The sequence below is a fragment of the Equus asinus genome, chromosome 3 (genome assembly GCF_041296235.1).
Source record: "Equus asinus isolate D_3611 breed Donkey chromosome 3, EquAss-T2T_v2, whole genome shotgun sequence".
NCBI classification, from domain to species: domain Eukaryota; kingdom Metazoa; phylum Chordata; class Mammalia; order Perissodactyla; family Equidae; genus Equus; species Equus asinus.
In genome coordinates, this window is record NC_091792.1 from 125,989,756 (window position 1) to 126,016,779 (window position 27,024).

The 27,024-nt window shown below is 36.5% G+C and overlaps 1 protein-coding gene across 3 annotated transcripts in view; it reads right to left on the bottom strand.

Annotated features, from left to right (window-relative positions):
• Positions 1–22,006, bottom strand: part of GUF1 (GTP binding elongation factor GUF1) — a 37,004-nt gene extending 14,998 nt beyond the window's left edge. For 2 of the 3 annotated variants that reach the window (XR_011502245.1, XM_014857143.3), the window contains exons 1-15: positions 21,613–22,005; positions 19,248–19,359; positions 18,952–19,100; positions 18,593–18,673; positions 16,998–17,075; positions 15,887–15,970; positions 12,135–12,199; positions 11,420–11,623; positions 9,916–10,055; positions 8,640–8,763; positions 8,145–8,277; positions 7,187–7,330; positions 6,087–6,220; positions 3,107–3,208; positions 826–945 (exon numbers count right to left, since the gene is read on the bottom strand). Coding sequence is in view for 2 of the 3 variants with exons in the window: in XM_014857143.3 (XP_014712629.2) it covers positions 826–945; positions 3,107–3,208; positions 6,087–6,220; positions 7,187–7,330; positions 8,145–8,277; positions 8,640–8,763; positions 9,916–10,055; positions 11,420–11,623; positions 12,135–12,199; positions 15,887–15,970; positions 16,998–17,075; positions 18,593–18,673; positions 18,952–19,100; positions 19,248–19,359; positions 21,613–21,777 (1,835 nt within the window). In the remaining variant the exon portion in view is untranslated. Of the gene's footprint in view, positions 1–825; positions 946–3,106; positions 3,209–6,086; positions 6,221–7,186; positions 7,331–8,144; positions 8,278–8,639; positions 8,764–9,915; positions 10,056–11,419; positions 11,624–12,134; positions 12,200–15,886; positions 15,971–16,997; positions 17,076–18,592; positions 18,674–18,951; positions 19,101–19,247; positions 19,360–21,612 lie in introns of all 3 variants that reach the window. The other variant, XM_070505957.1, reaches the window with a different exon arrangement.
• Positions 22,007–27,024: the final 5,018 nt, after the last annotated feature.

Below are 27,024 nucleotides of genomic sequence, written 5' to 3' on the forward strand. Positions count from 1 at the left end.
TTCACATTATGCACATCTAGGCATAAACTTTATCTCAAGACTTTATGAAAATGATTGTTGTATTTCACTGCTACAGATACATTAGGTTTGGGTTAAGCTAGAATTGAACAGCAATTTCCAACTGAGGAGATACTTCTGATTTCCCAGAAGTTTTAAGCTCATCAAGGAAAGGAAATGGGAAATGCTGCAGGATACTTCCTACACATATTATTAGTTACAGAGCAGCTTATTCGATGTTCTGATTTATACAATTTAGGAAAAGGACCCATTTCCTACACAAATTATCCTATGTTCCAAGTCTACTATATCACGTGAGGTCCCTAATCTAGAATGCAAAGCCTAACATGATAATAGCATTACTCTCTCACCTTTCTGATTTACAACCTCACTAGCCCTGAGAAAGTGATATTAAATGCTTTAAGTAAAAATCACAGTTTAATTTTGTCTTTTGGAAGAATATCTCCAAAACCTTTTGTTTCAGTTCCTATTAGCTTATAATCTACTTGAAGGTATAAAACCATAAAAACTTTACAGAAATTCCTTACCCAGGAAATCCAGTACAGCCATTCAATAAATGGGTGGAAAAAAAGCAATTCCTCAAAACCATATACATTATATTAATAACCATAAATAATATCACCCAAAAGTGTTACATAATTCAAAGTAACAATCAATTAAATTAATGGAATTAAGAGTCAGATTAGTGTTTCTACAAGTAGGAATAAAGCTTAGGCCAATGTTAAGTTATATTTTTCAATATTCTTTCATTTTATAGGTATATCATTTCTAAAACCAACCCAGGAACAAGAATGAATTTCAACTCACGTTTCTCTTGCAATGATTTTACTTCCGACAGCAGCTTGAACTGCTATCTCAAATAGCTGCCTAGGAAGAGAATCCTTCAGACGTTCACATATGGCTTTGCCAACAGAGTGTGCTTTATCTCTGAGACAGACAAAATCCAAGTATTTACATATCATAAATAAGAATGTTTAAAGTAGCTTTCTAGTCCATATGCATAATCAATATAAAGGTGATTTCTTAAGGAGGTTCAAATGGAACACATTTATCATCAATATCACTTACTCTGAATCATGTATGACTTTTCTGATTGCAAAAATAACATGGTCTATTATAGAAAATCTAGAACAAAAAAACATTTGAAAAGAAAAACCATTCCTTTATTTATTTATTTTTTTTGAGGAAGATTAGCCCTGAGCTAACTACTGCCAATCCTCTTTTCTCTGAGGAAGGCTGGCCCTGAGCTAACATACATGCCCATCTTCCTCTACTTTTTATATGGGACACCTACCACAGCATGGCATGCCATGCAGTGCCATGTCCACACCTGGGATCCGAACTGGTGAACCCTGGGCCACCGAGAAGCAGAACGTGAACTTAATTGCTGTGCCACCAGGCCAGTCCCAGAAAACCCATTCTTGATGCCCTTCCCCTCAGCCATATAAAACCAACTATTAAACATTTTAGAATGTTTATGTTAAACATATATCCTTCTAGTTATTTCCTGCATACATATTTATATGTTTTTTACAGTTTGGATCATAGTGTATATGATATATTCTACCTTTTTATTTAATAGATTTTTTTTTTTACTTTTTATTAAGATTATCATAGTTTACAACCTTGTGAAATTTCAGTTGTACATTATTGTTTGTCAGTCGTGTTGTGGGTACACCACTTCACCCTTTGTGCCCACCCCCTACCCCCCTTTCCCCTGGTAACCACTAATCTGTTTTCTTCGTCTACATGTTTAACTTACATATGAGTGGAGTCATACATAGATTGTCTTCCTCTATCTGGCTTATTTCACTTAACATAATTCCCTCAAGATCCACCCATGTTGTTGTGAAGGGGTGATTTTATCCTTTTTTCTGGCTTAGTATTCCATTGTATATATATATACTATATTTTCTTTATCCAATCATCAGTTGATGGGCACTTATGTTGCTTCCATGTCTTGGCTATTGTAAATAATGCTGCAATGAACATAGGGGTGCACGGGACTTTTGGAATTGCTGATTTCAAGTTCTTTGGATAGATACCCAGTAGTTGGATGGCTGGGTCATACGGTATTTCTATTTTTAATTTTTTGGGAAATCTCCATACTGTTTTCCATAGTGGCTGCACCAGCTTGCATTCCCACCAGCAGTGTATGAGGGTTCCTTTTTCTCCACAACCTCGCCAACATTTGTTACTTTTTGTTTGTGTTATTTTTGCCATTCTAATGGGTGTAAGGTGATATCTTAGTGTAGTTTTGATCTGCATTTCTCTGATGATCACTGATGATAAGGATCTCTTCATGTGCCTAGTGGCCATCCATATACCTTCTTTGAAGAAATGACTGTTCATGTCCCCTGCCCATTCTTTGATCGGGCTGTTTGATTTTTTGTTGTTGAGTTGTGTGAGTCCTTTATATATTATGGAGATTAACCCTTTGTCAGATATATGACTTGTAAATATTTTTTCCCAGTTAGTGGGTTGTTTTTTGTTTCAATCCTGTTTTCCCTTGCCTTGAAGAAGCTCTTTAGTCCGATGAAGTCCCATTTGTTTATTCTTTCTATTGTTTCCCTTGTCTGGGAAGACATGGTGTTAACAAACATTTTTTAAGTCACCAAGTATTACTCTACAGTACAGTTTTAATGGTTTAAAATAATAGATTATTATCCAGGTGCTCCATAATTTATGTTAACCAATCTGCTATTTCTTGAACATGTAGGGTATTTCATTTTTCATTATTATAAATTTTTTTATGAAGATAAAAAACATTTTCTCAATTCTAGATCTCACATAAAGTTTAAAACCCATTTTCTTTTGTCTTACCTGTATGAGCAAGGGCAACATTTCTTTCCATAACATTATTCTTTCTGGCTATCATAATTCTATTCTCCTTTCATATTTTTATAGTTTGGAAAGAGAAGCATGGAAAAAGAATGGAAGGAAAAACTAGTAAAGGGAAATTTAATCAATTACCTTTAAAAGTTTTCAAAATGTAGCTGTCAAATAAAAATGAGCAACCAATAGTTAAATAAAAACATGTCAAAAGTCGTTCCTTTCATACTCCATGATTAGTTTCTATTCAACTTACTTGTGTATGACAGTTACTAGCTCCTCTACAAGATTTCCGTTCAGTAGAATATCCATTTTTACAAGGTCTGCAGTCTGGTAGCCAGCATCTTCGTAATCAAAACTGAACGGGAAAAATGTCCAAGTGTTAGATAAACATTATACTTCTCAAGAGATTACATTTTTCTTTCTTTGCAAATCTTTGCTACCCGGTTCTATACCCCCCTATTTTATTTCCATCAAAACAGTCCATGTACATTTCAGGTGAATGGATCTAAGTGACCACAGTAAGAAAGCAACTTCCTCATCTTTTTATATTTATGAAATGAGAGGCAAAAGCAACTGGAACATGCTCTATAGAAGGAAGGAAAAGAAACTAGTACACCGTCTACAAAAACGGATCACTGAAGGCAAATGTCACCTTCCTACTGTCCCCTCCCAGCAGCTGGCTGACCGCATAAAGTAGTATATACTAACTACTCATTCTCAGATTCATGAGTTGGGTTTCTATTCAGTTTTTTATTACCAGCTAAATAAATGCTATGGCATTGATAAACAGCCATTAATAAGTGAGATTTTTGGATTTCATATATAGCTCTTCAGTTTGAACCTTCACAGTGCTTTTTTGAGGATAAAATGAGTTCATGCATGTAAAGCACTTGACCTGTGCCTAGTAAATAGAGATCCTAGTCTAGCACATACAAACACCTAGTGTCAGCTATTACTAGTAACAATATGATCAAAGCTTACAATGAAATTAAAACAGACATGTTTAACGAGAGTTTAATTTACAAACCTAAAGTCTAATGAGAAAGGAAATTTCAGTTATGCTTACATGTCTTCTCGATTATGGACAAGAACGTGTGTATTCCTATTGTCTTAATTTTAAAACAAACTGGTGCCTAGAGTTGCAGATACGTTTGGTTTCTAAAGGTTTTCAGCAGGAAGGTCACGAAGTGATACCAATGCTCTCTAAAACCAGATTACTGCCTAAAGTTGCTAAAATCCATTCTTTCTTCAACAAACATCATTAAGCACTTACTATCTGAAAGACATCGTATTAAGTATTATGCAGAATACAAAGAGAGCTAAAACATAGTCCCTAGACTTTCACCTTGTTTACAGCTTTAGTATGTTTTGCGCTCCAAAATTTTGTGTTTCCAAGCCAGCCCAACGGAAACCTAACCTCTATTCAAAACACGAGCATTCCAGGGTACTTCAAATGCAGGGAAGACCTTCAGAACTCCAAAAGGCTAGTGGGGGATTGAGGGCAAACAGCTCTATTGGTTAAGTAACAGAAGCAGCCTCACTACAATCTTTATATAACACAGGAATCCCCCTTCCGACCCAGCTGCAGTAGATTCTTGCCATTTAGGATCAGGGAAATTGTTCCTGATCTCAATCCATGAAAGATCTACGGCCTAGGTTAGAAGGCCATGGACTACGATGAAGTTTTGTTAGGAATTGACTGCATATGAAAAACATCCATCTTGAATGTAAGAACAAAAGAACCTTAATTTTGGAAGCTGGAATTATTTTATTTTTACATAGTTCAAAGTAAACCATGTTCTCTCATTTAATTTGAAATATATCAAAGTTTCCAAGCTAAAAGACTTCAAGACCACTTAACTGAGAAAGTGGTCCCCAAAAGCAAACTACAATCGACAGACTTTTGTTAAAAATGTTCATAAACATTCAGCTTAGTAATCATTCTTTTGTCTATAGTAACTGTTTAACAACAAGCTGCCTCAATTCATTTTACTTTAAATTCCATTGCCACTTTTTCTGAAAGAAGACACAGAAGGAAAAAATGAGTGACAAAGCAGAAAAAATAAATTCTCAAAAGAAATAGATGTAAAATTCCTTGGTATCAAGAGTTACAGAGGCAGGCCCCATGGCTGAGTGGTTAAGTTCGCGTGTTCTGCTTCAGTAGCCCGGGGTTTGCTGGTTCGGATCCTGGGTGCGGACCTAGCGCTGCTCATCAGGCCACGCTGAGGCGGCGTCCCACATCCCACAACTAGAAGATACAACTAGGTGCTGGGGGACTTTCAGGAGAAGAAGAAGGAAAAAAAGATTGACAACAGATGTTAGCTCAGGTGCCAATCTTTTAAAAGAAAAAAAAGAAAAGAAAAAGATTTATGCCCTCTTCACTGAAAAGTTAATTTCATAAAGCTAATAATCTTCCAGATACTGTAGCATACTCTTTAAACACTGGAATTTTTCTCCGAATGTTCAGTTTAAACACCTGTGCACATACATGTGTGCGTTCTGACATGAATGCTCATTCCTCCTTCACGTCCTCAGTGTGTTTTATATCTCCTTTATACTCTATTATACGCCATCCAGTAATAGACTTTAGGATACTAAGGGTATCAAGTCATTTACACCAAGAAAAAATAATCCCCAAATCTATGCACCAAGTTCCTTACTTGTTATTTAATATTAACTCTTCCTTCACTTTTATTAGGCTGTTCCTCCATGTACTCCTATGGGATACGACAATAGTTTTCATGATGTGGACCACTTATTCCTGGCAAGACCGAGTTATTAAAGTGTTCAAACATAAGGGGCACAACTAAGCATTTTTACATACAAAGTATGTACTTCTATTTTTCAAAGGTATACAGATGCTCCCAGGATTACATAACATATGAATACATTTTAAAAGTGCCACTGAGGTCAGAGTAGCTTTTTGAAATTATGTCTAATTCTTAATCAACAGACAGGAGGAATACAACTCTTTTTGTGAAGAGGGCACTAAAATTTTTTCATTAAGAGGGTAAGAGTTTGATGAATCAAAGGAACTCATTCTCCCATAAGCAAATTGCAAGCACTCTGTAAAACTTGTAATGTTGCTCCAAGCCTTCTAGCCTTAGAGTGTGATTCTCAACTGTCTTCAAGAGAGCTGAGATTGTTAAATAAGTGAAGTTATTAGTGCACTCTTGATGGTCAATATTTCAAAAATATTGTCCAGGTATCCGAGTTTCCCATTAAATTTTTACCTAGCATATCCAGAAGACAAGGATTTCAGTGAATCATAAAAATCCACCACAATTTCATTCAAAGGGAAGAGATATTTAAGCATAACTCTATTTTGATCAATAAACATCATATCCTTCTCAACTGCCCTTCGAGCCTAAAAAGGAAAGAAAAATATGTTTAATGATAATCTAGTCAAATAATGATTTAAAAGTGAATACAGATATTAAACTTTAAAATTTCCTTACAAATTCTAATAAAGACTGGGCAAAACGAAAGAATATTTCTTTAATGGTCTAGTAAAAACTTGCGAGCAATTCCTAATACAGAGAGAACCATTTCGTAGTTCAATTACAGAATACTTGCTACCAAAGCTTTTAATCTTTTGTCTTTATCTAATAATGTTATCTTTTTTAATTATACAGTTTTTCATTTAACAATAAATTAAATTTAACTACAGATAAAGTCAAAGTTGTAATTTCTTGTTTTACAAATAAAGAAATTAGGTCCAGGGAAACTAAATGATTGAGTAAAGTAATAATCTAGCTTGTGGTAACAGAATTAAAATTCAAGTCTATTAGTCATCATTTGAGGGTTCTTTCCAGTGTGTGTCAGAGTATTTCAAATAGGTGTTTTTTGAGGAATATGATTATATCTGATTTGTGGATTAAATCATTATTACAGTGTGGCAAAACCTAAAGCACAACGGGGAATATCCTTCAATCAAAGGTCTCTGAAGTATTATAATTACCTTTCAAACTATATTGAACTTCAACTACTCAAAAAGGCTAAAACAAATTACACTTTAGCTATTCAGGATAAATAAGCATCCAGTTTCTTTCCTTTGGGCTAAAATATCAATGCAGTAAACTAACACAGATGATCAAAAATTCTGGCTCTATTTTTCTTATTTAAAATCAAAATAATTTTTAAAAGTATGTGTGTCTACATCTACAGGTATAGATATAGATCTCTCTCTCTCTCCATATGTACAGATCTTTATGAAAATTTCTTATTAAATTCAATGTGCTCTGCAGAGAGAAATCTTTCAAAACCTGAGCTGGGAAGCACTGTTTGAGAGAACTAAAACTTACTTTTGTATTAAATTGTATTATATTTATACCTGGCAAAGCATCATTATTTTTCCAGTATATTCATCTGGTGTGATAATGGTGCCCAAAACAACTGGCTCCAAATATTCTGTTACTTTTGACTTATCAGGGAATTGTGCAGGATTGATGATTGTAATTTCCTTTTCTCTATATTCCTAAAAATATGAAAAGACACCAATAGTTAAAAAGAAGTCTTAATTATTACCATGTTTTTAAATTTCCTTTAATTTATAGTACATGCTAGAATTTATTGTTACTAAATTTGTTGGAATAAAAACAAAAGAATTCTGAAAGGTTAGAATACTATCTTAACATGCTTTTGATTAAGAAAACTCTCCAATTATAATCATTTAACATTTATTAATAAGTAATGTATTCTGGTTATTGACGTTTACTAAACCCATTTCATGTACCATTTAAAAATAGTATGACCTAAGAATACATTTTAATCTGCCCCTTATAAGGGATTATAATTAGTTTCCTAAATTAATTTTGTTGGAAAATATTTACAGTCCCAAAGTTAATACTTGTTTAAAATGAATAGACTGCCACTTAGAGGGAATATGGTCTCTATCATTAACTTGAAATCTGAAATCTCCTACAGCCATGTAGGAATGAAAGCTTTACTTTTCATAAGATAAATTATTTATAACCAAAACTATATTCTTCATCTCTCTGCTGGATGTAGAACAGTATTTTCAGTACTAACTCTATTTTTTACCCTCAGTAACAGACAAGTATTGATAATGTGGAGATTTTACCTGGTTCAGAAAAATATTGCATAAATTAGTTCTCAAGTAGCTTCTCCATCATTATTCATAAGGTAATTCAACTTTTACTATGACTAATCAAGACATATTTAGTTTTAGTAGCCAGTCAGCTACTTGTATACTAAAAAGTTTCTCTTGCATTTTGCATACATGTACACACACATTTATTTTTCCCTTGTATGCTGGTTCACAACAGTACCTTTATCAATTTTGCTGATGAAAGAACAGCTTTATATGGAACAGTAGGGGTTGTCAAGATAACAGAAGCATTATATTCCTGCTCTAGTCGCTGGTTGAAAACTTCCATATGCAGAAGTCCAAGAAATCCCAACCTGGGGGAGAAAAAGCCAAACTCCAAAATATTTATGTCCCATGGGCTCTATTTTCTTTGATAAATATATTGTTACTTTGTAGGGGAGAGGTGGAATTGAAAGTCTTTGAGCATTCACATCATAATTAAATGCTAGCATAATTTCACTGAGAAAGATACAATTCTTCCATTTGGATTCTATTTAAAATCACTATAAAACTTACCCATAAAATATGAATCTATAGTGTGAAACAGACAGACATTAATTGTTTTAGTTCACGTTATACTAATATGAATTTATCTTCAGAAATGTTCAAGAGCAATAAATCATTTAAACTTTACTTTTCAATAAAAATGGGACCCTACTATGCAACTGAATCTTACCTCCAGCCAGCACCTAGGGCAAGGCTACTATCCCGATGAACTGTCACACTGGAATCATTTAAAGTCAGTTTGTCTACAGCACTCTTCAGATTATTATATTCAGATTGATCTACAGGGTACATTCCTGGGGACACAATGATTTCTAATTATCACATGTGAAAAGTTGCCTACAGAACTAAGTTAATATATAATGATGCCCAGTTCAAAATTAATCATCTAGCTTTTGAATTACTTTCCTATATTTCACTGACCAAAATACTGGCTTGCTTAAAAGGCTATGAATATTAAGTTACACTGGCTTCAAAGTATCTTGCAAGTTTCATAGCCTTAATAAATTTAAGTGTGAATCTAGATTCACACCCCAAGTGACATTTTTATGCTTTTGCAAAAATACAGAGAAAACAAAAAGAGGCATGGGAATTAGGTCTATTAGGAAAATACATTGTGTTTAGTTCAAGAAACAAAAGTGCAAGACATTCCACATCCACAAATGAAACTCTATCAGTAGATAAACAACAGTAGAAATGAAAACTACACTGAATTCTTAATTCTCTAGAGCAGATTATCCATTAAAATCAAATATAAATTCTGCTTTTTTCAATTCACTGACAAAAACTAAGAAGTTACTGACTCATCAGATTCTTTCTTCTCAAGTCTTCCAAAATCCAAATGAATGACTTTGCCTAAACTGGAGGGTAAACCAAGTTCATAATTCCCAATGGGAGATACTAAAGGGAGAAAAATGAGGACTGGCTGGATACTCAGCACAGAAAAACTGGATGACCTTCAATTAGGTGTTCCTCTTTCAAATGTCTGTAATACCACACAGAAGAAAAAGGCTGTGAAGTTAGACACACGTGAGGTGACACTATTCTCTGCCATGTCTACACTAGTACAATATTAAAGAAAGACCAGCAAAGAGGAAGGCACTCAGTAAATGTCCACTGATAACTGGTAATAAAACCATCTTATTTAGAAAACTATTTCAAATATAATGACCTACTCTCTAGGGAAACACGAAGGTTCAAGTTCATATTACTATGCTCTTCTATGTATCAAGGAGCTTGTTTCTTAATAGCTTATTACTTAAATGTCTTAAAAAAATGTAGAAAATGATCTCCCACATAAAATTTCAGCATACTGATATTAAATAGCACACAAAAAAACAAACAGTATTCTGGAATTAGCTCTTATTTAAAATAAGTATTTCCAGTAATTTATATTTTAATTTACACAATCAATTGGCCCTCATCCTCTGAATTTGTGAGCTCCTCACCTGCAAATACCATTGGTTTCGCTGATTTAAACCCAGGCAAGGGCTCCACTGGTTGTTTATGTAAATATAATGTGTCTCCTATTTGTGCTTCAGTGACATCTTTCATCCCAGCAATCAGATAGCCCACCTGTCCTGCATATCTAAATAAAATTGTCATATGGAAATATTTACTGCTTTAACGTTTCAAGTGCACACTCACAATCAGTTTGACCTTTCCAGGAAATGATCACCCTTTCCAAATAAAACCTCACCAGACTGAAAGTAAGTGCTACATATCAACGCTCAACTCTAAGGACTGTCAGCAGAACATACCATGCTTTACAATCCTTTACCAAGGGCCTCTACAACACAAGCCCAAGGCCTTCTTCATGGCTCTGCCCCCCTTTGCATTTTACACAATAGCTTCTGAAATATAATGTAAACACAGAGAAACTGATAAGTACAGAAACACAAAATACTTCTTGTAATGACTATTTTATTAGTGAATTGTTACAAATGTGCTTTAAAAAAGATAAATTTTTAACCAAGTAGAAAAATGAACTCTCAACAAATCTGACATCTATTTTGACGTTCCTCTTATAGGAAAAGAGCAAATCCCAAGATTTCAGAGTTTTAATTTTTTTAAAGCAAATTTCCTACATGATAACAAACAATTTACATTTAGGATAAGGTACAAGAATCTTAACTGAAGATGCAGTAATGGTCAATATATGATATATGTGGCAGAATAGACAGACTTTACAAATATTTGAGTAAAATTAAAATAAAACAGACTGACTCACAATTAAATAAAAAATGTAATGAGCAAAACAGTGCTAGTTTAAAACATAAAAACAACATTAAACTATCAAGTGTGACTTATATAGTCACCTGGTTCAATATCTCAATTTCTACAGATAAGAAAACAAAACCCTTAATAAGCTCCAGCTATGTACCTACAGGCGATTTATCTCATCAGTACCTGGAGTATTGATGGATTAGGCACACAATAAATACTTGTTTTATAAGTGAACTCAGAACTCAGCTTTTGGAATGCATACTACCTTGCCTACCCCACATGCCATGAATTTTAGTTACAGTTTTACCACCTTTAGTGTGAATTCCACACTAAAGAATTATCAAATTTTCTTCACTACTTTTATGTTGAAAACTCTAATTATAGAAGAATTAAAGGTCAACATTGATATCCAGTAGGGATATGGATATGAGTGAAGGAACTGTCTCTTTTATTGTCTCATCAAATACATTACGTATAGGACCCAATCTGCATCAGATCATAAAATTAGTTAGGACTAGTCAAAAGGAATAAAAAAAAATATCAAATTTCTACTGTCCTCTATACATGAGATTCCTTCTGAAAGAGCATTCACTATAGAGGCATTAAATAACCAGGTTATGGGTTTTTTTCGAAGTTGCTAAATTGGCATCATTCTAAGCATACTGAGTTGAGAAAGGCAGAGAAACCCATACAAGTGTATTTTAACTACTAATGCAGATTACTTACAGTTTATGAGTTTGCTGCTCATTAGGATTCAGGATTCCCACTTCATTAACATCATATGTCTTTTGAGTATGTGCAGATACAACTTTATCTCCTTTGGAAACCACTCCATCAAACAGCGCTACATTGGCTATCACACCCCTATACTGGTCAAAGGTGGAGTCAAATACCAAAGCTCTCAAGGGATTTTTTCGATGCACTTTAGGACTATTAAAAATAAGTAAAAAATATATACACTCAGAACAAATTAAAAAATTAATAAAATGCCTATTTTTTAACTCAAATATTATACTTAACTTACCCTAGCACTTGAGAAAGCTTGGTAACTGACAGCCAAAATAGGACCTTTCTATAAAATAAGGTATGATGCCTATTTGTATATCAGTTCAAATTCAACCTTGAGTTTTAAATAAATGACCACTATAAAATTACTGATGAAACATGAAATATATTTGTTCAGTATTAAAGCAAAGAACAATAATTGCCAATGCAGTCAAGTCTCTTTCTTACGATGATTTTTAAGAAGAAATCCCCTACCATCTTTGTCTTTTGTTTTTCTCTACTTTATTCACCTTCATTACTAAAAATAAATAAAAATTTATTCTCACTGACCACAAGTGTATATTTGCCATAGCTACTGAACTAAAATAACAATCAAATTTATGGTCTTTCTGCTATTAAAGATAAACAAATAGTATAAAAATAGCAAAATACTTACGGGGGTATTCTTTCGATGACCGCCTGAAGAACACTTTCAACATTTGTTCCAAGTTTAGCAGAAATCTAAAAATATATATGTGAAAAAAATAAACATTTCAAGTTAAGACTCTACTTTTCTGTCCTGGTGACTGAGCTTTATGATCACAAAAAAGAAAGAATTCTAACAGTTATCAATTTGTTTGAAGAACATACTAAAGGGAAGCACAAAGCATACAGTATACTGATGGATGTCCAGTTAGGTGATTTTATTGTTCTTGGATTAAATTGGAAAAGCATTCTGCTTATGGTATTGAAAGTACAGAGCTCTAAATATCTGGGTAACAATCATGACTCTGCATGGAGTGTATGACTTTGACCAATAAATATTTTTTTGAGCTTCAAGTTCCTCATCTTATAAATGAAGTGATTATTCATACCGTGCCTAAATCTTAAGGTTGCTGTGTGGAGAAAATAAACAATATAATGGATGGCATACAGGTAACTATAAGGCATGTTATGACTATTGTTCTCAGTGAAAAAGCAAGCCAAAGGATTGAAAACACATGTGCATGACTGACCTTTGTCATCACCAATAATCGGACTGTCTCTGAAATCCTGATTTCAAAACCCATTCCCTGAATACTGGCTCTTACCCTTCAAACTCCTTCTGGATCAGTTTCTCAGCTCAGCACTAATGACATTTTGGGCTGGAGAATTCTTTGTGTGAGGGGCTGCTGTGTGCATTGTAGGATGTGTAACAGCATCCATGGAATCTCATCTACCCACAAGACGCCAGTAGCACCCAACCCCAATTTGTGACAACAAAAAATGTCTCCAGACATTGCCAAATGTTTCCTGTGAGGCAAAACTACCCCCTAATGAGAACCAATGCTCTAGATTCTAGACTTCTTTGCAACAATCCTTTAAGATCACTACCTCTAATCCACTGAACGTACTACTTTTTGTCACTATCAATTAGACTCCTGCCTCCTCCTTTTCATCCTCTCATAGATGAGACTCCAAGGTCCACTATACGGCATTCCTCTGTTCAATTACTTTCTGTTCTCTCCCTATCATAAGCAACTGGTACAACTTCAAGTGTGACTGCATCCAACTATGTGCTTTTTCTATGCCTGTAATCAGAGCAGCTTAACATTACAGGAGAAAAGTCAAGTTACTCGTCTGCTTAGTTTCTTGTGAATTCATGACCACAGATCTCAATGGACAATTAACACTTCCTGGCAGTCCCAGAACACATCCCCTAGTAAATTCACATTACCACTCAGTAAGATATTTCACATCACTTTCTTTTTCAATTCCCACATTTTCCCCTCTGGCCAATTCACTCTCAGTTGATGACTTTGCCTCTGAAGGAAACAGAAGACATCAACCACTGCCTTAACCAAATATCAGATATATCTGCACTTATACCCACAACCTCTTTGCCTTCTCTCTTGTTACCATCCGAGAATTATTCCCACTTTGAAAATTCAATCCTTCCATGCTTCTATCCCGAATCGTATTCCCTCTAATCCTTCTCAAGTTCTTACTCGTAACATCCAAAAAACTGACAACAATATAGTGTGACTTCTAGGACCTCTTTTTTACCTACACTTTCTCCCTAGGAAACCCCTTCCACTTCCCTGGCCTCAATACCACATATAGAGACTCCTAAATATCTATCTCTGACTCAGCCCTCTCCATGAATGTCTGAATTGTAGATTTATCCAATATCCAGACTTTGGATGTCTAATAGACACTGCAAACCCACTATGTCCAAAACAGAGCTTTTTATTTTCCTCCCATATCTGTTGCTCCCCAAGTCCTCTCCATATTATCAACCAGTTGCTCAAACCCAAAGCCTCCTTGATTCTTCCCTTTATTTCACTTCCTTACATGTAACCAACCAGGAAATGTATTGTTATCTACAAAATATACAGCAAATTTGCCCACTTCTCCAACCTCACCATGACTTTCTCGGCCACCACCATTTTGCACCTGGGCTATCACTGCAAGCTGGTTTCCCTGTATCCCTTCTTATCCTTTTCTAATTCATTCTCTATAACAGAACCTGAATGATCAGTTTATGTTCCTCTCTTCATTTAAAACTCTTTCGTTATTTTAGAATAATTTTCAAACTCTTTAGCACAGCAAGAGTCCCAGCATGCCTTCATTCCTGCCTACCCCACAAAGCCACCTCATCTAATTTGCCTCTCTGTTTCTTGAACATGCCAAACATGCCAAGCCTTTACATTTGCTCTTTCCTCTTCCTGGAATGCGTTTCTCCCAACTCTTCATTCTCTCAGGTCTCAGTTCATCAAAGAGGACTTCCCTAAGTTACTCTACATCACAGCATCTCTCTGAGAAAAAAGAGTTTTTCTTTGTTAAGTATGGTATTCCACCTAGAACAATACAATTCATTGAATGAATTTCCTTGACAATATCTGTCTCATTCAAAAATTACTATGCTGACTTTTTTCTTTACTTATTTAATGACCACCTCTCCAAGTAGAATATAAACACAATGAGAAGGGGTCTTGCCTGTCCTGTTCACTGCTGTGCCCCTAGCTGGCACATATCACGTAAGTATCTGAAAAATTTTGTAAAGACTTATTAAAATCAGAATAATTATACTTCAACACAACACAATCTAAGTTATGAAACAGTCATTTCAGAAATGCCTTATGAAATGATGTCCCTCTTCATAATAATAACCATTAAATTCTATGTATATATCCAAGAAAGAAAACTATTGCTTTTTCAGTTATTACCAAATTGTATGTAATCATCCACGGTGTTAAGGTTAAACAAACAAACAAAAAAGCAGTTCATCACCTGAAACTTGCTTTTTCAAAAATCAAACGAGATCGAAAGTAGAAACTAAACTTTACATAGTTGTAGTGACATACGATACAAGCACGCAGCACAGTCTGGCTGTGACTATTTAACACCTAAACTATCTTTAAAAGGTAAATAAAAAACTCAAATTTAAAATAGAATCGACTCTGATATTAAAAAAAAGAAAACTATTGTTTTCTAAGATTATTACTATAGCTAGCTCTTTTATTAAAAAGCTTTGTCGGGGCTGGCCCCGTGGCTGAGTGGTTAAAGTTCCACACCCTCTGCTTTGGTAGCCCAGGGTTCACAGGTTCCGATCCCAGGCACGGACCTACTCCACTCATCAGCCATGCTGTGGAGGCATCCCATATACGGAAAGTAGAGGAAGACTGGCCCAGATGTTAGCTCAAAGCTAATTGTCCTCAAGCAGAAAAAGAGGAAGATTGGCGATGGATGTTACCTCAGGGAGAATCTTCCTCACCAGGAAAAAAACAACAAAAAAAAACATAACATAAAAGCTCTTTGTCAATTCCAAGAATGATGCATACAAATGCCTTAAAATCAGTTTCAACCTGCTCTTCAAGAATATTTTCATAGAAGCAAAATAGAATAAAAGAAATAATACTGCAATTAGTTTCAGAAAGCCTATGTTTGAGTCCTGGCACATTAGCTAACTAGATCTGTAATCATAAGAACATGATAACATCTTTGAGCATTCCTTGTCTCAACTGTATCAGAAGAAAAATTCCCATCTGTTCTAACTATATAAAAAGGATTTTTGGTGAGGAGCAAATGAAATATTAGTAAAAAGAATTTTTAAAACTATAAAAATAATATATAATAATAAGCTATCAAATAGTATGAAATTGCACATAGACAGACTAACTGAGATTTTTAAAAGTATAACTGAGTCTTCAAAATAAAGTTATTTACCTTAATACATTCATCACTTGGAATATCAAACACCTTTTCAATTTGTTTTCCAACCCTTTCAGGATCAGCATTCTTCAGATCTATCTTAAAAAAAAATTTCATTATGTCTTAATATAAAATATAGACTGTAGTACGTATTAATAGTATATAGAGATAGTTGAAAGCATACCAGCTTTTAACGTGACCCCTTATGATTTTTTTCCCAAAGTATTAAAATAATCTGCATATGGGCAATACAATTTTAATAAGCATGGCCACTGAAAAATAGAGGGTAGAAAGCAGAGCATGCAAAAAATTTAGACAGCTACTCAAGGCAGTAGAAGAGTTCAGTAACAGTTTATCAATTAACACCAGGTAAACTGATTTTATAAATTAGATATAACTTATAACAACAAACTGACTTACCTAAGGGCAACCTGGCTTCTTTTAAACTTAAACTCCAATATCAAAAGTATCATTGAATGCAACACAGACTTTTAAATTAAGATTCTTAATTCATTAATTTTAATATGTAAAAGTTGAAATTTATCAAACAGTGCTCAGTTTAGCATTTAACTGTTGTTTTATTGTTTCCTCTTAGATCATATGCTCCTTTTCTTTTCATAGACATAGTTATACAGTTTAGCATAACAGACATTTTGGCCACCATACATCCTTTTCCTAGAGAAAGAGTCCTCCATCACTCCATGTAATTCAAGGAGACGATCTTCTCAATGACATGAAAGGGAACAGGAGTTTAGTTGCAATTCTATTACAGGCAACTCAAAGAAATAAATTCTACCAATATATTTAATAAATAGTTGAAGATCCCTCATATAAAAAATAGTACCCTTGATGGGGCTGGCCTGGCGGCGTAGTGTTTAAATTCATGTGCTCTGCTTCAGCGGCCTGGGGTTCACCAGTTCTGATTCTGGGTGCGGACCTACATATAGCTCATCAAGCCATGCTGTGGCAGCAACCCACACACAAAAATAGAGGAAGACTGGCACAGACGTTAGCTCAGGGCCAATCTTCTTCACCCCCCGCCCCCGAAAAAAGTACGCTTGATATCCAAACACTAAATATACTTTTAGAAAATAAAATTACAGCATTGCTTTCTCATTGTAATTACCTTGTTTATAACTGGAATTACTGACAGCTGTGCTTCAAAGGCAAGAAAGAAGTTTGCTACAGTTTGGGCTTGAATACCCTGGAAATATCAAGACACAAGATACTGAGATAATCATTCCAGTCTATCACAAAACTTGTACAGTCGTCCCTCAGTATCTGCTGATTGGTTCCTGGACCACCTCCACCCCCCCCCCACCTGCCCCCCAGGGATACTAAAATCCGAGAATGCCCAAGTCCTTTGGTATCTGCCAAAGGAATTTGTATATAACCTATGCACATCCTCCCATATGCTTTAAATCATCTCTAAATCACTTATAACACCTAACACAATGTAAACACCATGAAAATAGTTGTTATACTGTATCATTTAGGGAATAATGACTAGAAAAGAAAGTCTGTAGATGTTCAGTACATGCACAACCATCATAGGCCTTTCAATCCAAGCTTGGTTGAATTCTTGGAAGCGTAACCCCAAATGTAACTCAAAAACATTCCACACATCTTCAACAAAAGCAGAGGTATAAAGCAAACTACGGTGTCTATACTTCCATGCATCTGGATCATTTCCTGTGAAAATTTCTTTCAGTTGAGGAAGCATTAATTTGAAGAGGACTATGTTAGGCTTTGAAGACACAAAAGTGAAACATGAACTCTTAAGATCATCAAAGCCTACTAGAGGACAGAGTCACATGATGCAGTTTATAAAGCCCACTACCATGTATATAAGGTAGAGACTGACCTTCCCTGATAGGATCAGGGAAAGTTTAACACAATAAAAAAAAAAACACCTTTGGGTTTTGAATGAAGAGTTTGTGAGAAACTGAAATAAATCAAAAGTTTACTTTAAATACTGTATCATAGCTCTTATATGGTCATCTGCTGAATATGTTTTTATGATTATGTTTATGCCACAAAAGAACCTCATACTATTATCTACATAGTTCTTTAAACCTAACACTTCCCAAACTATTACCTTAAAATCACCCCAAATGACCTGAAAACTAAAGATCTGGGACCGGCCCCGTGGGTTAAGTTCGCGCACTCCAGTTCGGCGGCCCAGGGTTTCACCGGTTCAGAACCTGGGCGCGGACATGGCACCGCTCAACTAGCCATGCTGAGGCAGCATCCCACATGCCACAACTAGAAGGACCCACAACTAAAATATGCAACTATGTACCGGGGGGCTTTGGGGAGAAAAAGTAAAAATAAAATCTTTTTTAAAAAAAAACACACACTAAAGATTTATTTTCAAGTTCTGCTGAAAATTGATATGAGAACTGCTGATTAAGAACTGCTAAAAATTGAGTTTTCTGGTAGGATGTATGAATGACATTGTACTTCAGTAAAAACTACAACAATCTCTTGAACAAGTCCTCTGATCAGCTTAAAAATTTTAAAAGATGAACTAGTCAATTTCACAGAATGCTTTAGTGTAATAAAACTTCAAATTTTATTTGAAAAAAGTATATGATTTTGGTTAAGTAATACATAAATCCTATTTTTTCCAAACAGAAAAATTCTGCTTCTAAAACACATTTTAAAGAAAACATCTTGAAACTACAGAAGAGTCAATCATATAAAATGAAAAGTACCTACCTCATTTGCATCAACCACAAGTAAAACACCCTGGCAAGCAGAGAGTGACCTGGATACTTCATAACTGAAATCAACATGGCCCTGAAAAACAAAAAATATTGATACCTCTAAATGTCAGCAACAAATTTTCTAGGGAGGGGCATTATGGCAAATCTACTGATTCCACCTGATAAAAAATCAGTAGCTTTCTTTTTTTAGCCTGCGCTTGTGAATCAACTTACACTAACATAAGGGAACTGAGAAAACAAAAAGCAAAGTTAAGTGTTTAATGTTCAGTTCAAAAACTAAATAAGAATTTGTCTGTACTATTAGTACAAGGCTGACTTTAACAACAGAGACAAAATTAATATTAAACTTACCGGTGTATCAATGAGATTTAAAAGGTACTGCTTTCCTTCATGATTATAGAAGAGAGACGCTGTCTGTGCTTTAACAGTGATTCCTCTTTCTCGTTCCACTTGCAATTTATCAAGAACTTGCTTATTATTCTTTGTTTTATCAATTGTCCCTATAAATGGAAACACGTGATATTTCTATGCGCTTTTAGAAAGAGACAATACTGCACATAAAATTAAAATCAAAATTTTAACAAGCATGGTAAAAGTAATTACCAGTTACTCATTGCCATTAAATATATAATATAAAACGAAAATACCTGTTAGTTCCAGGAGCCTGTCAGCTAAAGTACTTTTGCCATGATCCACATGTGCAATGATACTGAAATTTCTAATATTTTCAACAGGGAATCTAGACATGTCAATTTTTTCCTAGAAAGGGAGGAGAAATATTACATTTGAGTATACATTTTGTACAATATGAAACAAGTATACTAATTCAAAGAATATTCTTTTAGCCTTCTCTAGACAATTTCATTTATAGAATTTACATTGTTCATATTATTCCATTATTCCTCTAACAATAAAGAGATGTATGGCTAATCTCATATTACAAGCAATGGATTACAAGAGGACTCACCAAATACATTAGTTTCATTGTCAAAGGGGAGGATACAGCTAAGTAAAAGTTCCTTATAATATTTCCACCACTAAGAGGACCAATGTGGAACTGAGTTTATTTTCATGAACGGAGAACACAAGATACCTAAAATTCCTGAACAGCCTTAGAGGAGCTGGTCTAACAAAACCTCTTCAGGCTGAAAATAAAAAAGGAAACTCTCTGCCCTTATCATATATTTAATCACCAGAGTCAGATCTATTTAAAACTCTGTGCTCCTAATAGAGTCTACAAATTTAATCTAAATACAATTTTGTTACTTGGCACTTCTCTGGAGAGAGAGAAAAACATCACATCACCAGAAAAAGGCTATTTATCACTTAAAACTCAAAAATATTTTAAAACGAAACTCCTGATTTTTACTGTATACAACTTCTTCAATGTTTTACTGAGAGTCATCACAAACAGCTAAAAATTGGTCTTGAAGTAAAATATGTCAGTTTCTTGTATTTTATTTTCCCAATCAAATCTGTATTTCATAGTCAGCAAAAAAAAAAAAAAAGATAGGGCCAGCAGGTGGCATAGTGGTTAAGCTTGCGGGCTCCACTTTGGCAGCCCAGGGTTCAGCTTCAGATCCCAGGTACAGACCTAGCGCTGCTCTTCAAGTCACGCTGTGGCGGTGTCCCACATATAAACAGAGGAGGACTGGCATAGACATTAGCTCAATGACAATCTTCATCAAGCAAAAAGAGGAAGATGGGCAATAGATATTAGCTCAGTGACAATTTTCCTCACCAAAAAAAAAAGAAAAGAAATTACAATAAAATACAAAATTCTCATGAGCTTTAAGTTTCCTTTTTATTTATTTTTTTAAAGCTTGGCACCTGAGCTAACAACTGTTGCCAATCCTTTTTTTTTTTCCTACTTTTTCTCCCCCAAATCCGCCCCCCCCCCGCCCCCCCAGTACATAGTTGTATATTTTTTAGTTGTGGGTCCTACTAGTTGTGGCATGTGGGACTGCGCCTCACCGTGGCCTGACGACTCGTGCCATGTCCATGCTGGGGATCGGAACCAGCAAAACCCTGGGCCTGGGCCGCCGAAGCCAAGCAGGCAAACTTAACCACTCGGCCACGGCGCCGGACCCTAAGTTTCCTTTTTATAAGTGCTCCAAAACAAGACTGACAATAAGGAAGCAACTATATTTGAAAGAAATTCTGCAAAAACACTAAACCTGAGTTGTTTGCCCTGTAGAATTTTTTTCCGCCATTCAATTCAAAAGATACACAGGACTGCCCCACTTTTAACAACTTTGAATTGCCACAGAATCCATTTAAAATTCCACAGGCATTTTAAAAATGGGCAAAACTGATTAATATACAGTCTTACTTTTTCCCAGTTACTCCTAACTTGCATTCAAGCACTTCACTTTTCTGCCTAAACTCTCTCTCCTCATAGTTATCAGATAGTGTCGTTTGCAGAGCTGCTGAAACCCCCACCTTCCCCAACTACTAGAGGCAGAATTACACCAGTGCGCTTTGGTTGAGGTAAAAGGAAACAAACATAAGCTAAGGCATACTCAACACTTCTTATATTCTAGGTACTAGACTAAAAAGTTCCATGCCCTACATCGGGCAATCCTCATAAATAAGCCATTCGGTGTTCTATTGCTATCTCAATTTACCAGAAGAAATAGTTACAGAAAGGTCAAATAACTAGCCCAGGGCACAAGACAAACAAGTCGCAGGAAAATGGAGTGTTAACAGCTTCTTTAGTAGGCTTCTAGGAGAATTACCGTAATGCATGCAAAGTGCTTAGGGCAGTGCTTCACATAAGCAATCAATGGATCAGTTACTGACATTACAAATTAGGAAACCCAGGAAGTGACCTGCGGAGGTCACACTGGGGAGCGGTGAAGGATTCAGAAACCCGAGCAAAACCCGCGCTCAGCTCAGTCCCTGCACAGAACCGCATCCCGCGTTCGCCGCAGTCCCGCACGTTCCCAAGTTCGCAAGGCGGTCCTTCCCGCCTTTCACAAAGTGCCTAATCGGAGACTAAGAGCCGGTCACCTGGCGCTCTGCTGAGCTGGAGAGCCTGTTCGGAGCCCTGGACCCGGGTGCAGCCTGGCGGGTCGTCGGTCGGGGAGGCCCAGGAAGGCCCCGATGAGCGGCCCCAGGGGCCCACGCCGCGAGCGCGCGGCCGCGCCACCAGCCCCGGCCCGAAAGAGTCCACATCCCCCCGGGCGACGGAGGCGTCACGCGAGGGTCCCGGGACGCAACGGCGCCATGCCCGCGGCTCGGCTTTCTCCAGAACGCCCCACTGGGCGCCACCGGGCAGGAGTCAACCAGCCTGTCAAGAGCACAGAAAAAACGTGCGGCGCACAGTACCGCCCAACTAGCGCCGCCGGCGGGGAGCCGGGGACGCAGCGCCCCGCCTCGTCGGCCGCCAGTCGCAGATGTCGTGACGTCATGGCGCCTCGTGCGGGGTAAGGAAGTCACGTGAGGGGAAGCACTCTCGTGCGTGTTAGCTGTGCTTTTAACAGAACGTCGGGGTTTAGCCTCCTGGCAAGTGGCAAAATACTGTTGTAACTTGTTAGATCTGGAAGTTGAGGGTGCAGCCCCGTGGCCACGTGGTTAAGGTCGGGTGCTCTGCTTTGGTGGCCCAGGGTTTTCTGGTTCCGATCCTGGGCGCGGACATGGCACCGTGCATCAGGCCATGTGGAGGCGGTGTCCCACATGGCCAATTAGAAGCACTCACAGCTAGAAGATGCAACTATGTACTGGGGGGCTTTGGGGAGAAAAAGAAAAAGAAGAAAAAAAGATTGGCAACAGATGTTAGCTCAAGCGCCAATTGAAAAAAAAAAGTCTGGAAGTCGAAGTGTATTCCTTACGCTGTCGGTGTTTAGCACATCTGACAGGAAATAGGCCATAAAATTGACTGTAATAATGTATCCTAGGAAAGTTTCGGCCAGAAGTGAAGGTGAAAAAAATTTACACACTAAATGCCCTAATGTCTCCATCATCTTCAAGCTACGACTTCAACAAATGTTCACCTTGCAGAGGGCAGAACTCTGACTAAGGTGGGAAATACGGAATGAGACCGTATCCAGTATCTGTCTCCTACTCTCCCTTCGGTCTTTCTGGAATATCCAGAGTTTGGTGCAGAGGAAGGATATAGCAGCTGTGTTGAATTCACCATTGTATTGTTTCTAGTTTGTTCTTGGGACTGCTATAAATTAAAACAGTACTTGATACACCATTAATTGCTCCTGTTACTGTTAGAGACCAAACTTGACAGTTACCTTGAAATGCAATGAACACAATAATTCATAATAGTTTATATAAATCAGTGTTGCCCCAAACTGCAATAATTTGCATTTTCAACATATCCTCATATGGCTATTATATATTTAATATTTTTCTTTAAATCAATGTCCCTTCTATACTTTTTTAAAGGAAAAATTTGTATCATTACTATAAGTGGAAAAAGCGCTATGACCTGTCCTAAGTAAAAACTAATGAATGAAAAATGTGATTCAGTTCTAGCTAAGATGTCACCTGTTAAAAGCTCCGAACCTGTCTTGATTAACAACGGAGATTAGCGGCTGCAGGTTGGCATGGTGATTAAATTCATGCACTCTACTTCAGTGGCCCAGGGTTCCTGGGCTTGGATCTCAGGTGCAGACCTACACACCACTCATCAAGCCATGCTGTGGCAGCATCCCACATATAAAAAATAGAGGAAGATTGGCACAGATGTTAGCTCAGGGACAGTCTTCCTCAAGCAAAAAGAGGAAGATTGGCAACAGATTTTAGCTCAGGGCCAATCTTCCTGACAAAAAAACAAAAACAAGAACAAAAAACCTGGAGGTTAGCAGGAGCTAGAGAAGAATTTAAAAACAGCACCAAATCAGCAGTATTGAAAGGAGAATTTTCTTTGTATGATTCAATAGCCTTAATGCCATGTCTATTTCTCACTTAAAGTCATCTTGATACCCCCATTAGTCCCCCACTTTGAGAATACTGCAGTATCTTATGTGGTTGATGTTATATGCCCAAGCCAACAGTTAAAATATGTATTCATTAGAAAAATACTAAGCATCCTGTGTCAGGCAATGTACTAGATGCTGAAACTCAGAAAAATTAAGCAAATTGTCTGAAATCACATAATAGGTAAATGGCAAAATCTATATTTGACTTCAGATTGCTAGAAAACAAGCTCATCCCTCTGCAGGATCTTTGACAGCATGACTTTATTTAGTATTCAACCTGGGAAGAAAGGGGAGTTTGAGTCTACAGTTTCAAAGTGAAGGTCTCTTTTCTTCTGAGCCTTGAAGGATAAGAGCCTTTCTCAAGGAGCCTAATGAAGTAGAGGCATCATCACCAGCATAAGCGCACTTACTGTAACTGTGTTCCCAGTTCTAGTCTACACACACTTGTTACATATCAACTAATTTAATCCTTACGGAGCCCTCTCAGGCAGGTATTCTTGTGATTGTTCCTGTGGTACAGATAACTGAGAAAAATGTGGCTCAGGTTTTTTAAGTAACTGCTCAGAGTCACACAGTTAGTGATGGAGTGAGCTGTGAGCCCAAGCAGTCTGGCTCCAGAGTCCATCCTTAACCATTCCATTATATGCTGCTGAGCAAGAGTAAATGAGTAAAACATATGATACATTGAGTTAATGGTCAGTAGAGGAAAATGGGCATAATTTGGGGTAGTGGCATTTTACTTGAGACAAGGATATCTGAAGAGCTTACATAAATAAAAACTCTCATAAATCAGAATCATTTTCCCCTAGGAATAAATGTGTAATAGATTACCTTCTTACATAGCACATTAATCCACAACTGTTAAATTTATGTTTTTAAACATATTTGAAGGGTTTATTAGTTTGCTAGGGCTGCCGTAACGAAGTACCACAGACTGGGTAAATTAAACAACAGAAATTTTTTTTCTCACAATTCTGGAGCCTAGAAGTCTGAGATCAAGGTGTCGGAAGGGTTGGTATCGTCTAAGGCCTCTCTCCTTGGCTTGTAAATGGCCATCTTCTCACTGTGTCTTCACGTGGTCTTCCCTCTGTACCAATCGGTGTTCTAATCTCCTCTTCTTCTAAGGACACTAGTCATATTGGATTTGGGCCCACCTTCATGACATCATTCTAACTTAATTACCTCTTTAAAGACCTTATTTTCAAATACAGTCACATTCTGAGGTGCATCGGGGGTTAAGATTTCAAAACATTAATTTGGAGGGAGACACAGTTCAGCCCTTAACAAAGGAAATAATAAATAAAAATGTAAAAATGAATAATAACTTTATCACCTCTAAATTATGTTTCAAAGTTATTGATATTTGGAGTATTTTTAACAGTAGCATACCATTAACAAACTTCACAATAGTGATCACAAGCACATGCACAAATTTATGGCTTATCCATGCGATATTGACAAAGGATCTCCGGTACTGCTGTTAGGCAGATAAAATGGTGCCACCGTGTGTCTACAGTGGAAAATACAGCTTAGAATTCGTTTTTTAAGTCAGTTTAAGTCTTTTGTGATTTATTTTTTTAGAATTTCATATATTTTCAAATTTTAGACATAAATTAGGGCTTTATAAATACTTTTGGAACACAAAATCGAAAGTGCTTGGGGAAAGGAAGAGAAAAGTGGCAGAAGTTATCTATGGAAAGAACAATTTCAGCCAAGTTTGTGAAAGACTTTGAATAGAGTCTTGCTGGTTAGCATTTCACCATTATCCTGTGCAGCAGCCATTGTAAGCAAGGAAATAACACATCAGGTTTTTGCTTTAGGAAGCTTACTCTGACAGTGGTGTGTAAAAGGATTGAAAACAAAAGCAAAAGCAAATAAAGGGATGAAAGAGAAACAGACAGAGAGAGGAAAGTCTCCTATTTTAATAATCTAGGTGAGACACAGTAAGGGCCTGAATGAGTCACTGGCAGAGAAAAAGGATAAGGGAGTGATTGGTAGGATTTTTGGAGAGAGAATTAACAGGGTTAATTTGATGGAGAGAGAGGAGGAGGGGTCCAAGATAACTCCAAATTTTCCAACTTTAGTAGACTGGAGAATGTAATTGATGTTTGCCAGAATGTGAAACTTAGATATTCAATATATAACAGGTAGTTATAAATGGAGCTTGGGAAAAAGTTCAGGCTAGCGTTTTGGAAACCATATATAAAAACATAATAAAAATTGTGGTATTGGGTGAGTTTTTGAAGTCAGAGAGTAGGAAATAAAATAGTCGACAGAATTCGACATGCTTTGGGGTACCCTTTTGTGAAATGAGAGAAACAGTCCTCACAGTCACTGAATAGCATGTATGCTGTGTGTTTACATTTTTCAGAAATTCCCCAGAGTAGTAAGTAGAGCACAGTAGTAAGTCATGGCGATGCAAAAATGAAGTAGATATGGTTATGGTACTGAAAGGATTCAGCATCAGGAGGAGAAAGTCATTATATAAGAGATAACTGTATGACAATGTTGTAATTGCTATGATAGAAATATGGTTGTGTTATTATAGGAGAACAGAGTCAAGGCAACTTCTACAATCAGGGCTGGAGGTATCAGAAAAGTGTTCACAAAGCAGGTGACAATAATGTTTATACACACTTACAAGGACTTAATATGTGCCACATACTCTTCTAAGTACTTTATAAATATTACTCAATTAATCTTCAAACAATCCTATGATTGGTATTGTTGTTCCTATTTTACAGATGGAGAAAATGAGGCTTAGGCAGGTTAAATAATTTGTCTGAATTCACACAGATAATATGTAGCAAAGGGACATTCAAACACCACTCTGATAGATTTCAAAACCACTGGCATTCCATTGACCACAAAGTCATGCCCCTTAACTTGGGTGTTAAAGGGTGAATCAAGTTTAATAGGCTGAGAAGTGAAAGTGGAGGGTGGCAGAAGGTCCAGAAAGAAGGTCCTACATGAGCAAAGTCATGATACATGCAGGAAACTTCCAGCACTTCTAGGTTTTGGGAATATAGAGTTCAGAAAGAGATGAAACTGGGAAGGAAATTAGGAGCCAGACCATAGAAGGAGGAGCATGGACTTCATGTTTCAGGTGATTGTAGCCATGGCAAGGTTAGAAAGGTTTTAGGCAGGGAGAGTCAAATGGCAACTGAGTGTTTCATGTAGGTCATTCTGACAGCAGCTTGAAGGCAGGGAATAAGTTAGATTTAAGAGATAAATGATGACAGCTTGTGAGGGTAGTGCTAATGTGGAAGGAGAAGAAAGAAATTTGACTAGAAAGTAAAATTAGTCTGCCTCAAAAAGGGTATAGAATGTGAAAGAGGTGATTGCCTCTTACTAACCCAAGGTAAAAAAAGATTTTCCTATTTCGCACTTGAAATGTATCAACTCGTCTCTGATTTCCATTCATCACAGATATTGTCTATTGGTTTAAAAAAGTAAGAAGACAAGGTAAGAGGCAGCATTTAGTTTTGTT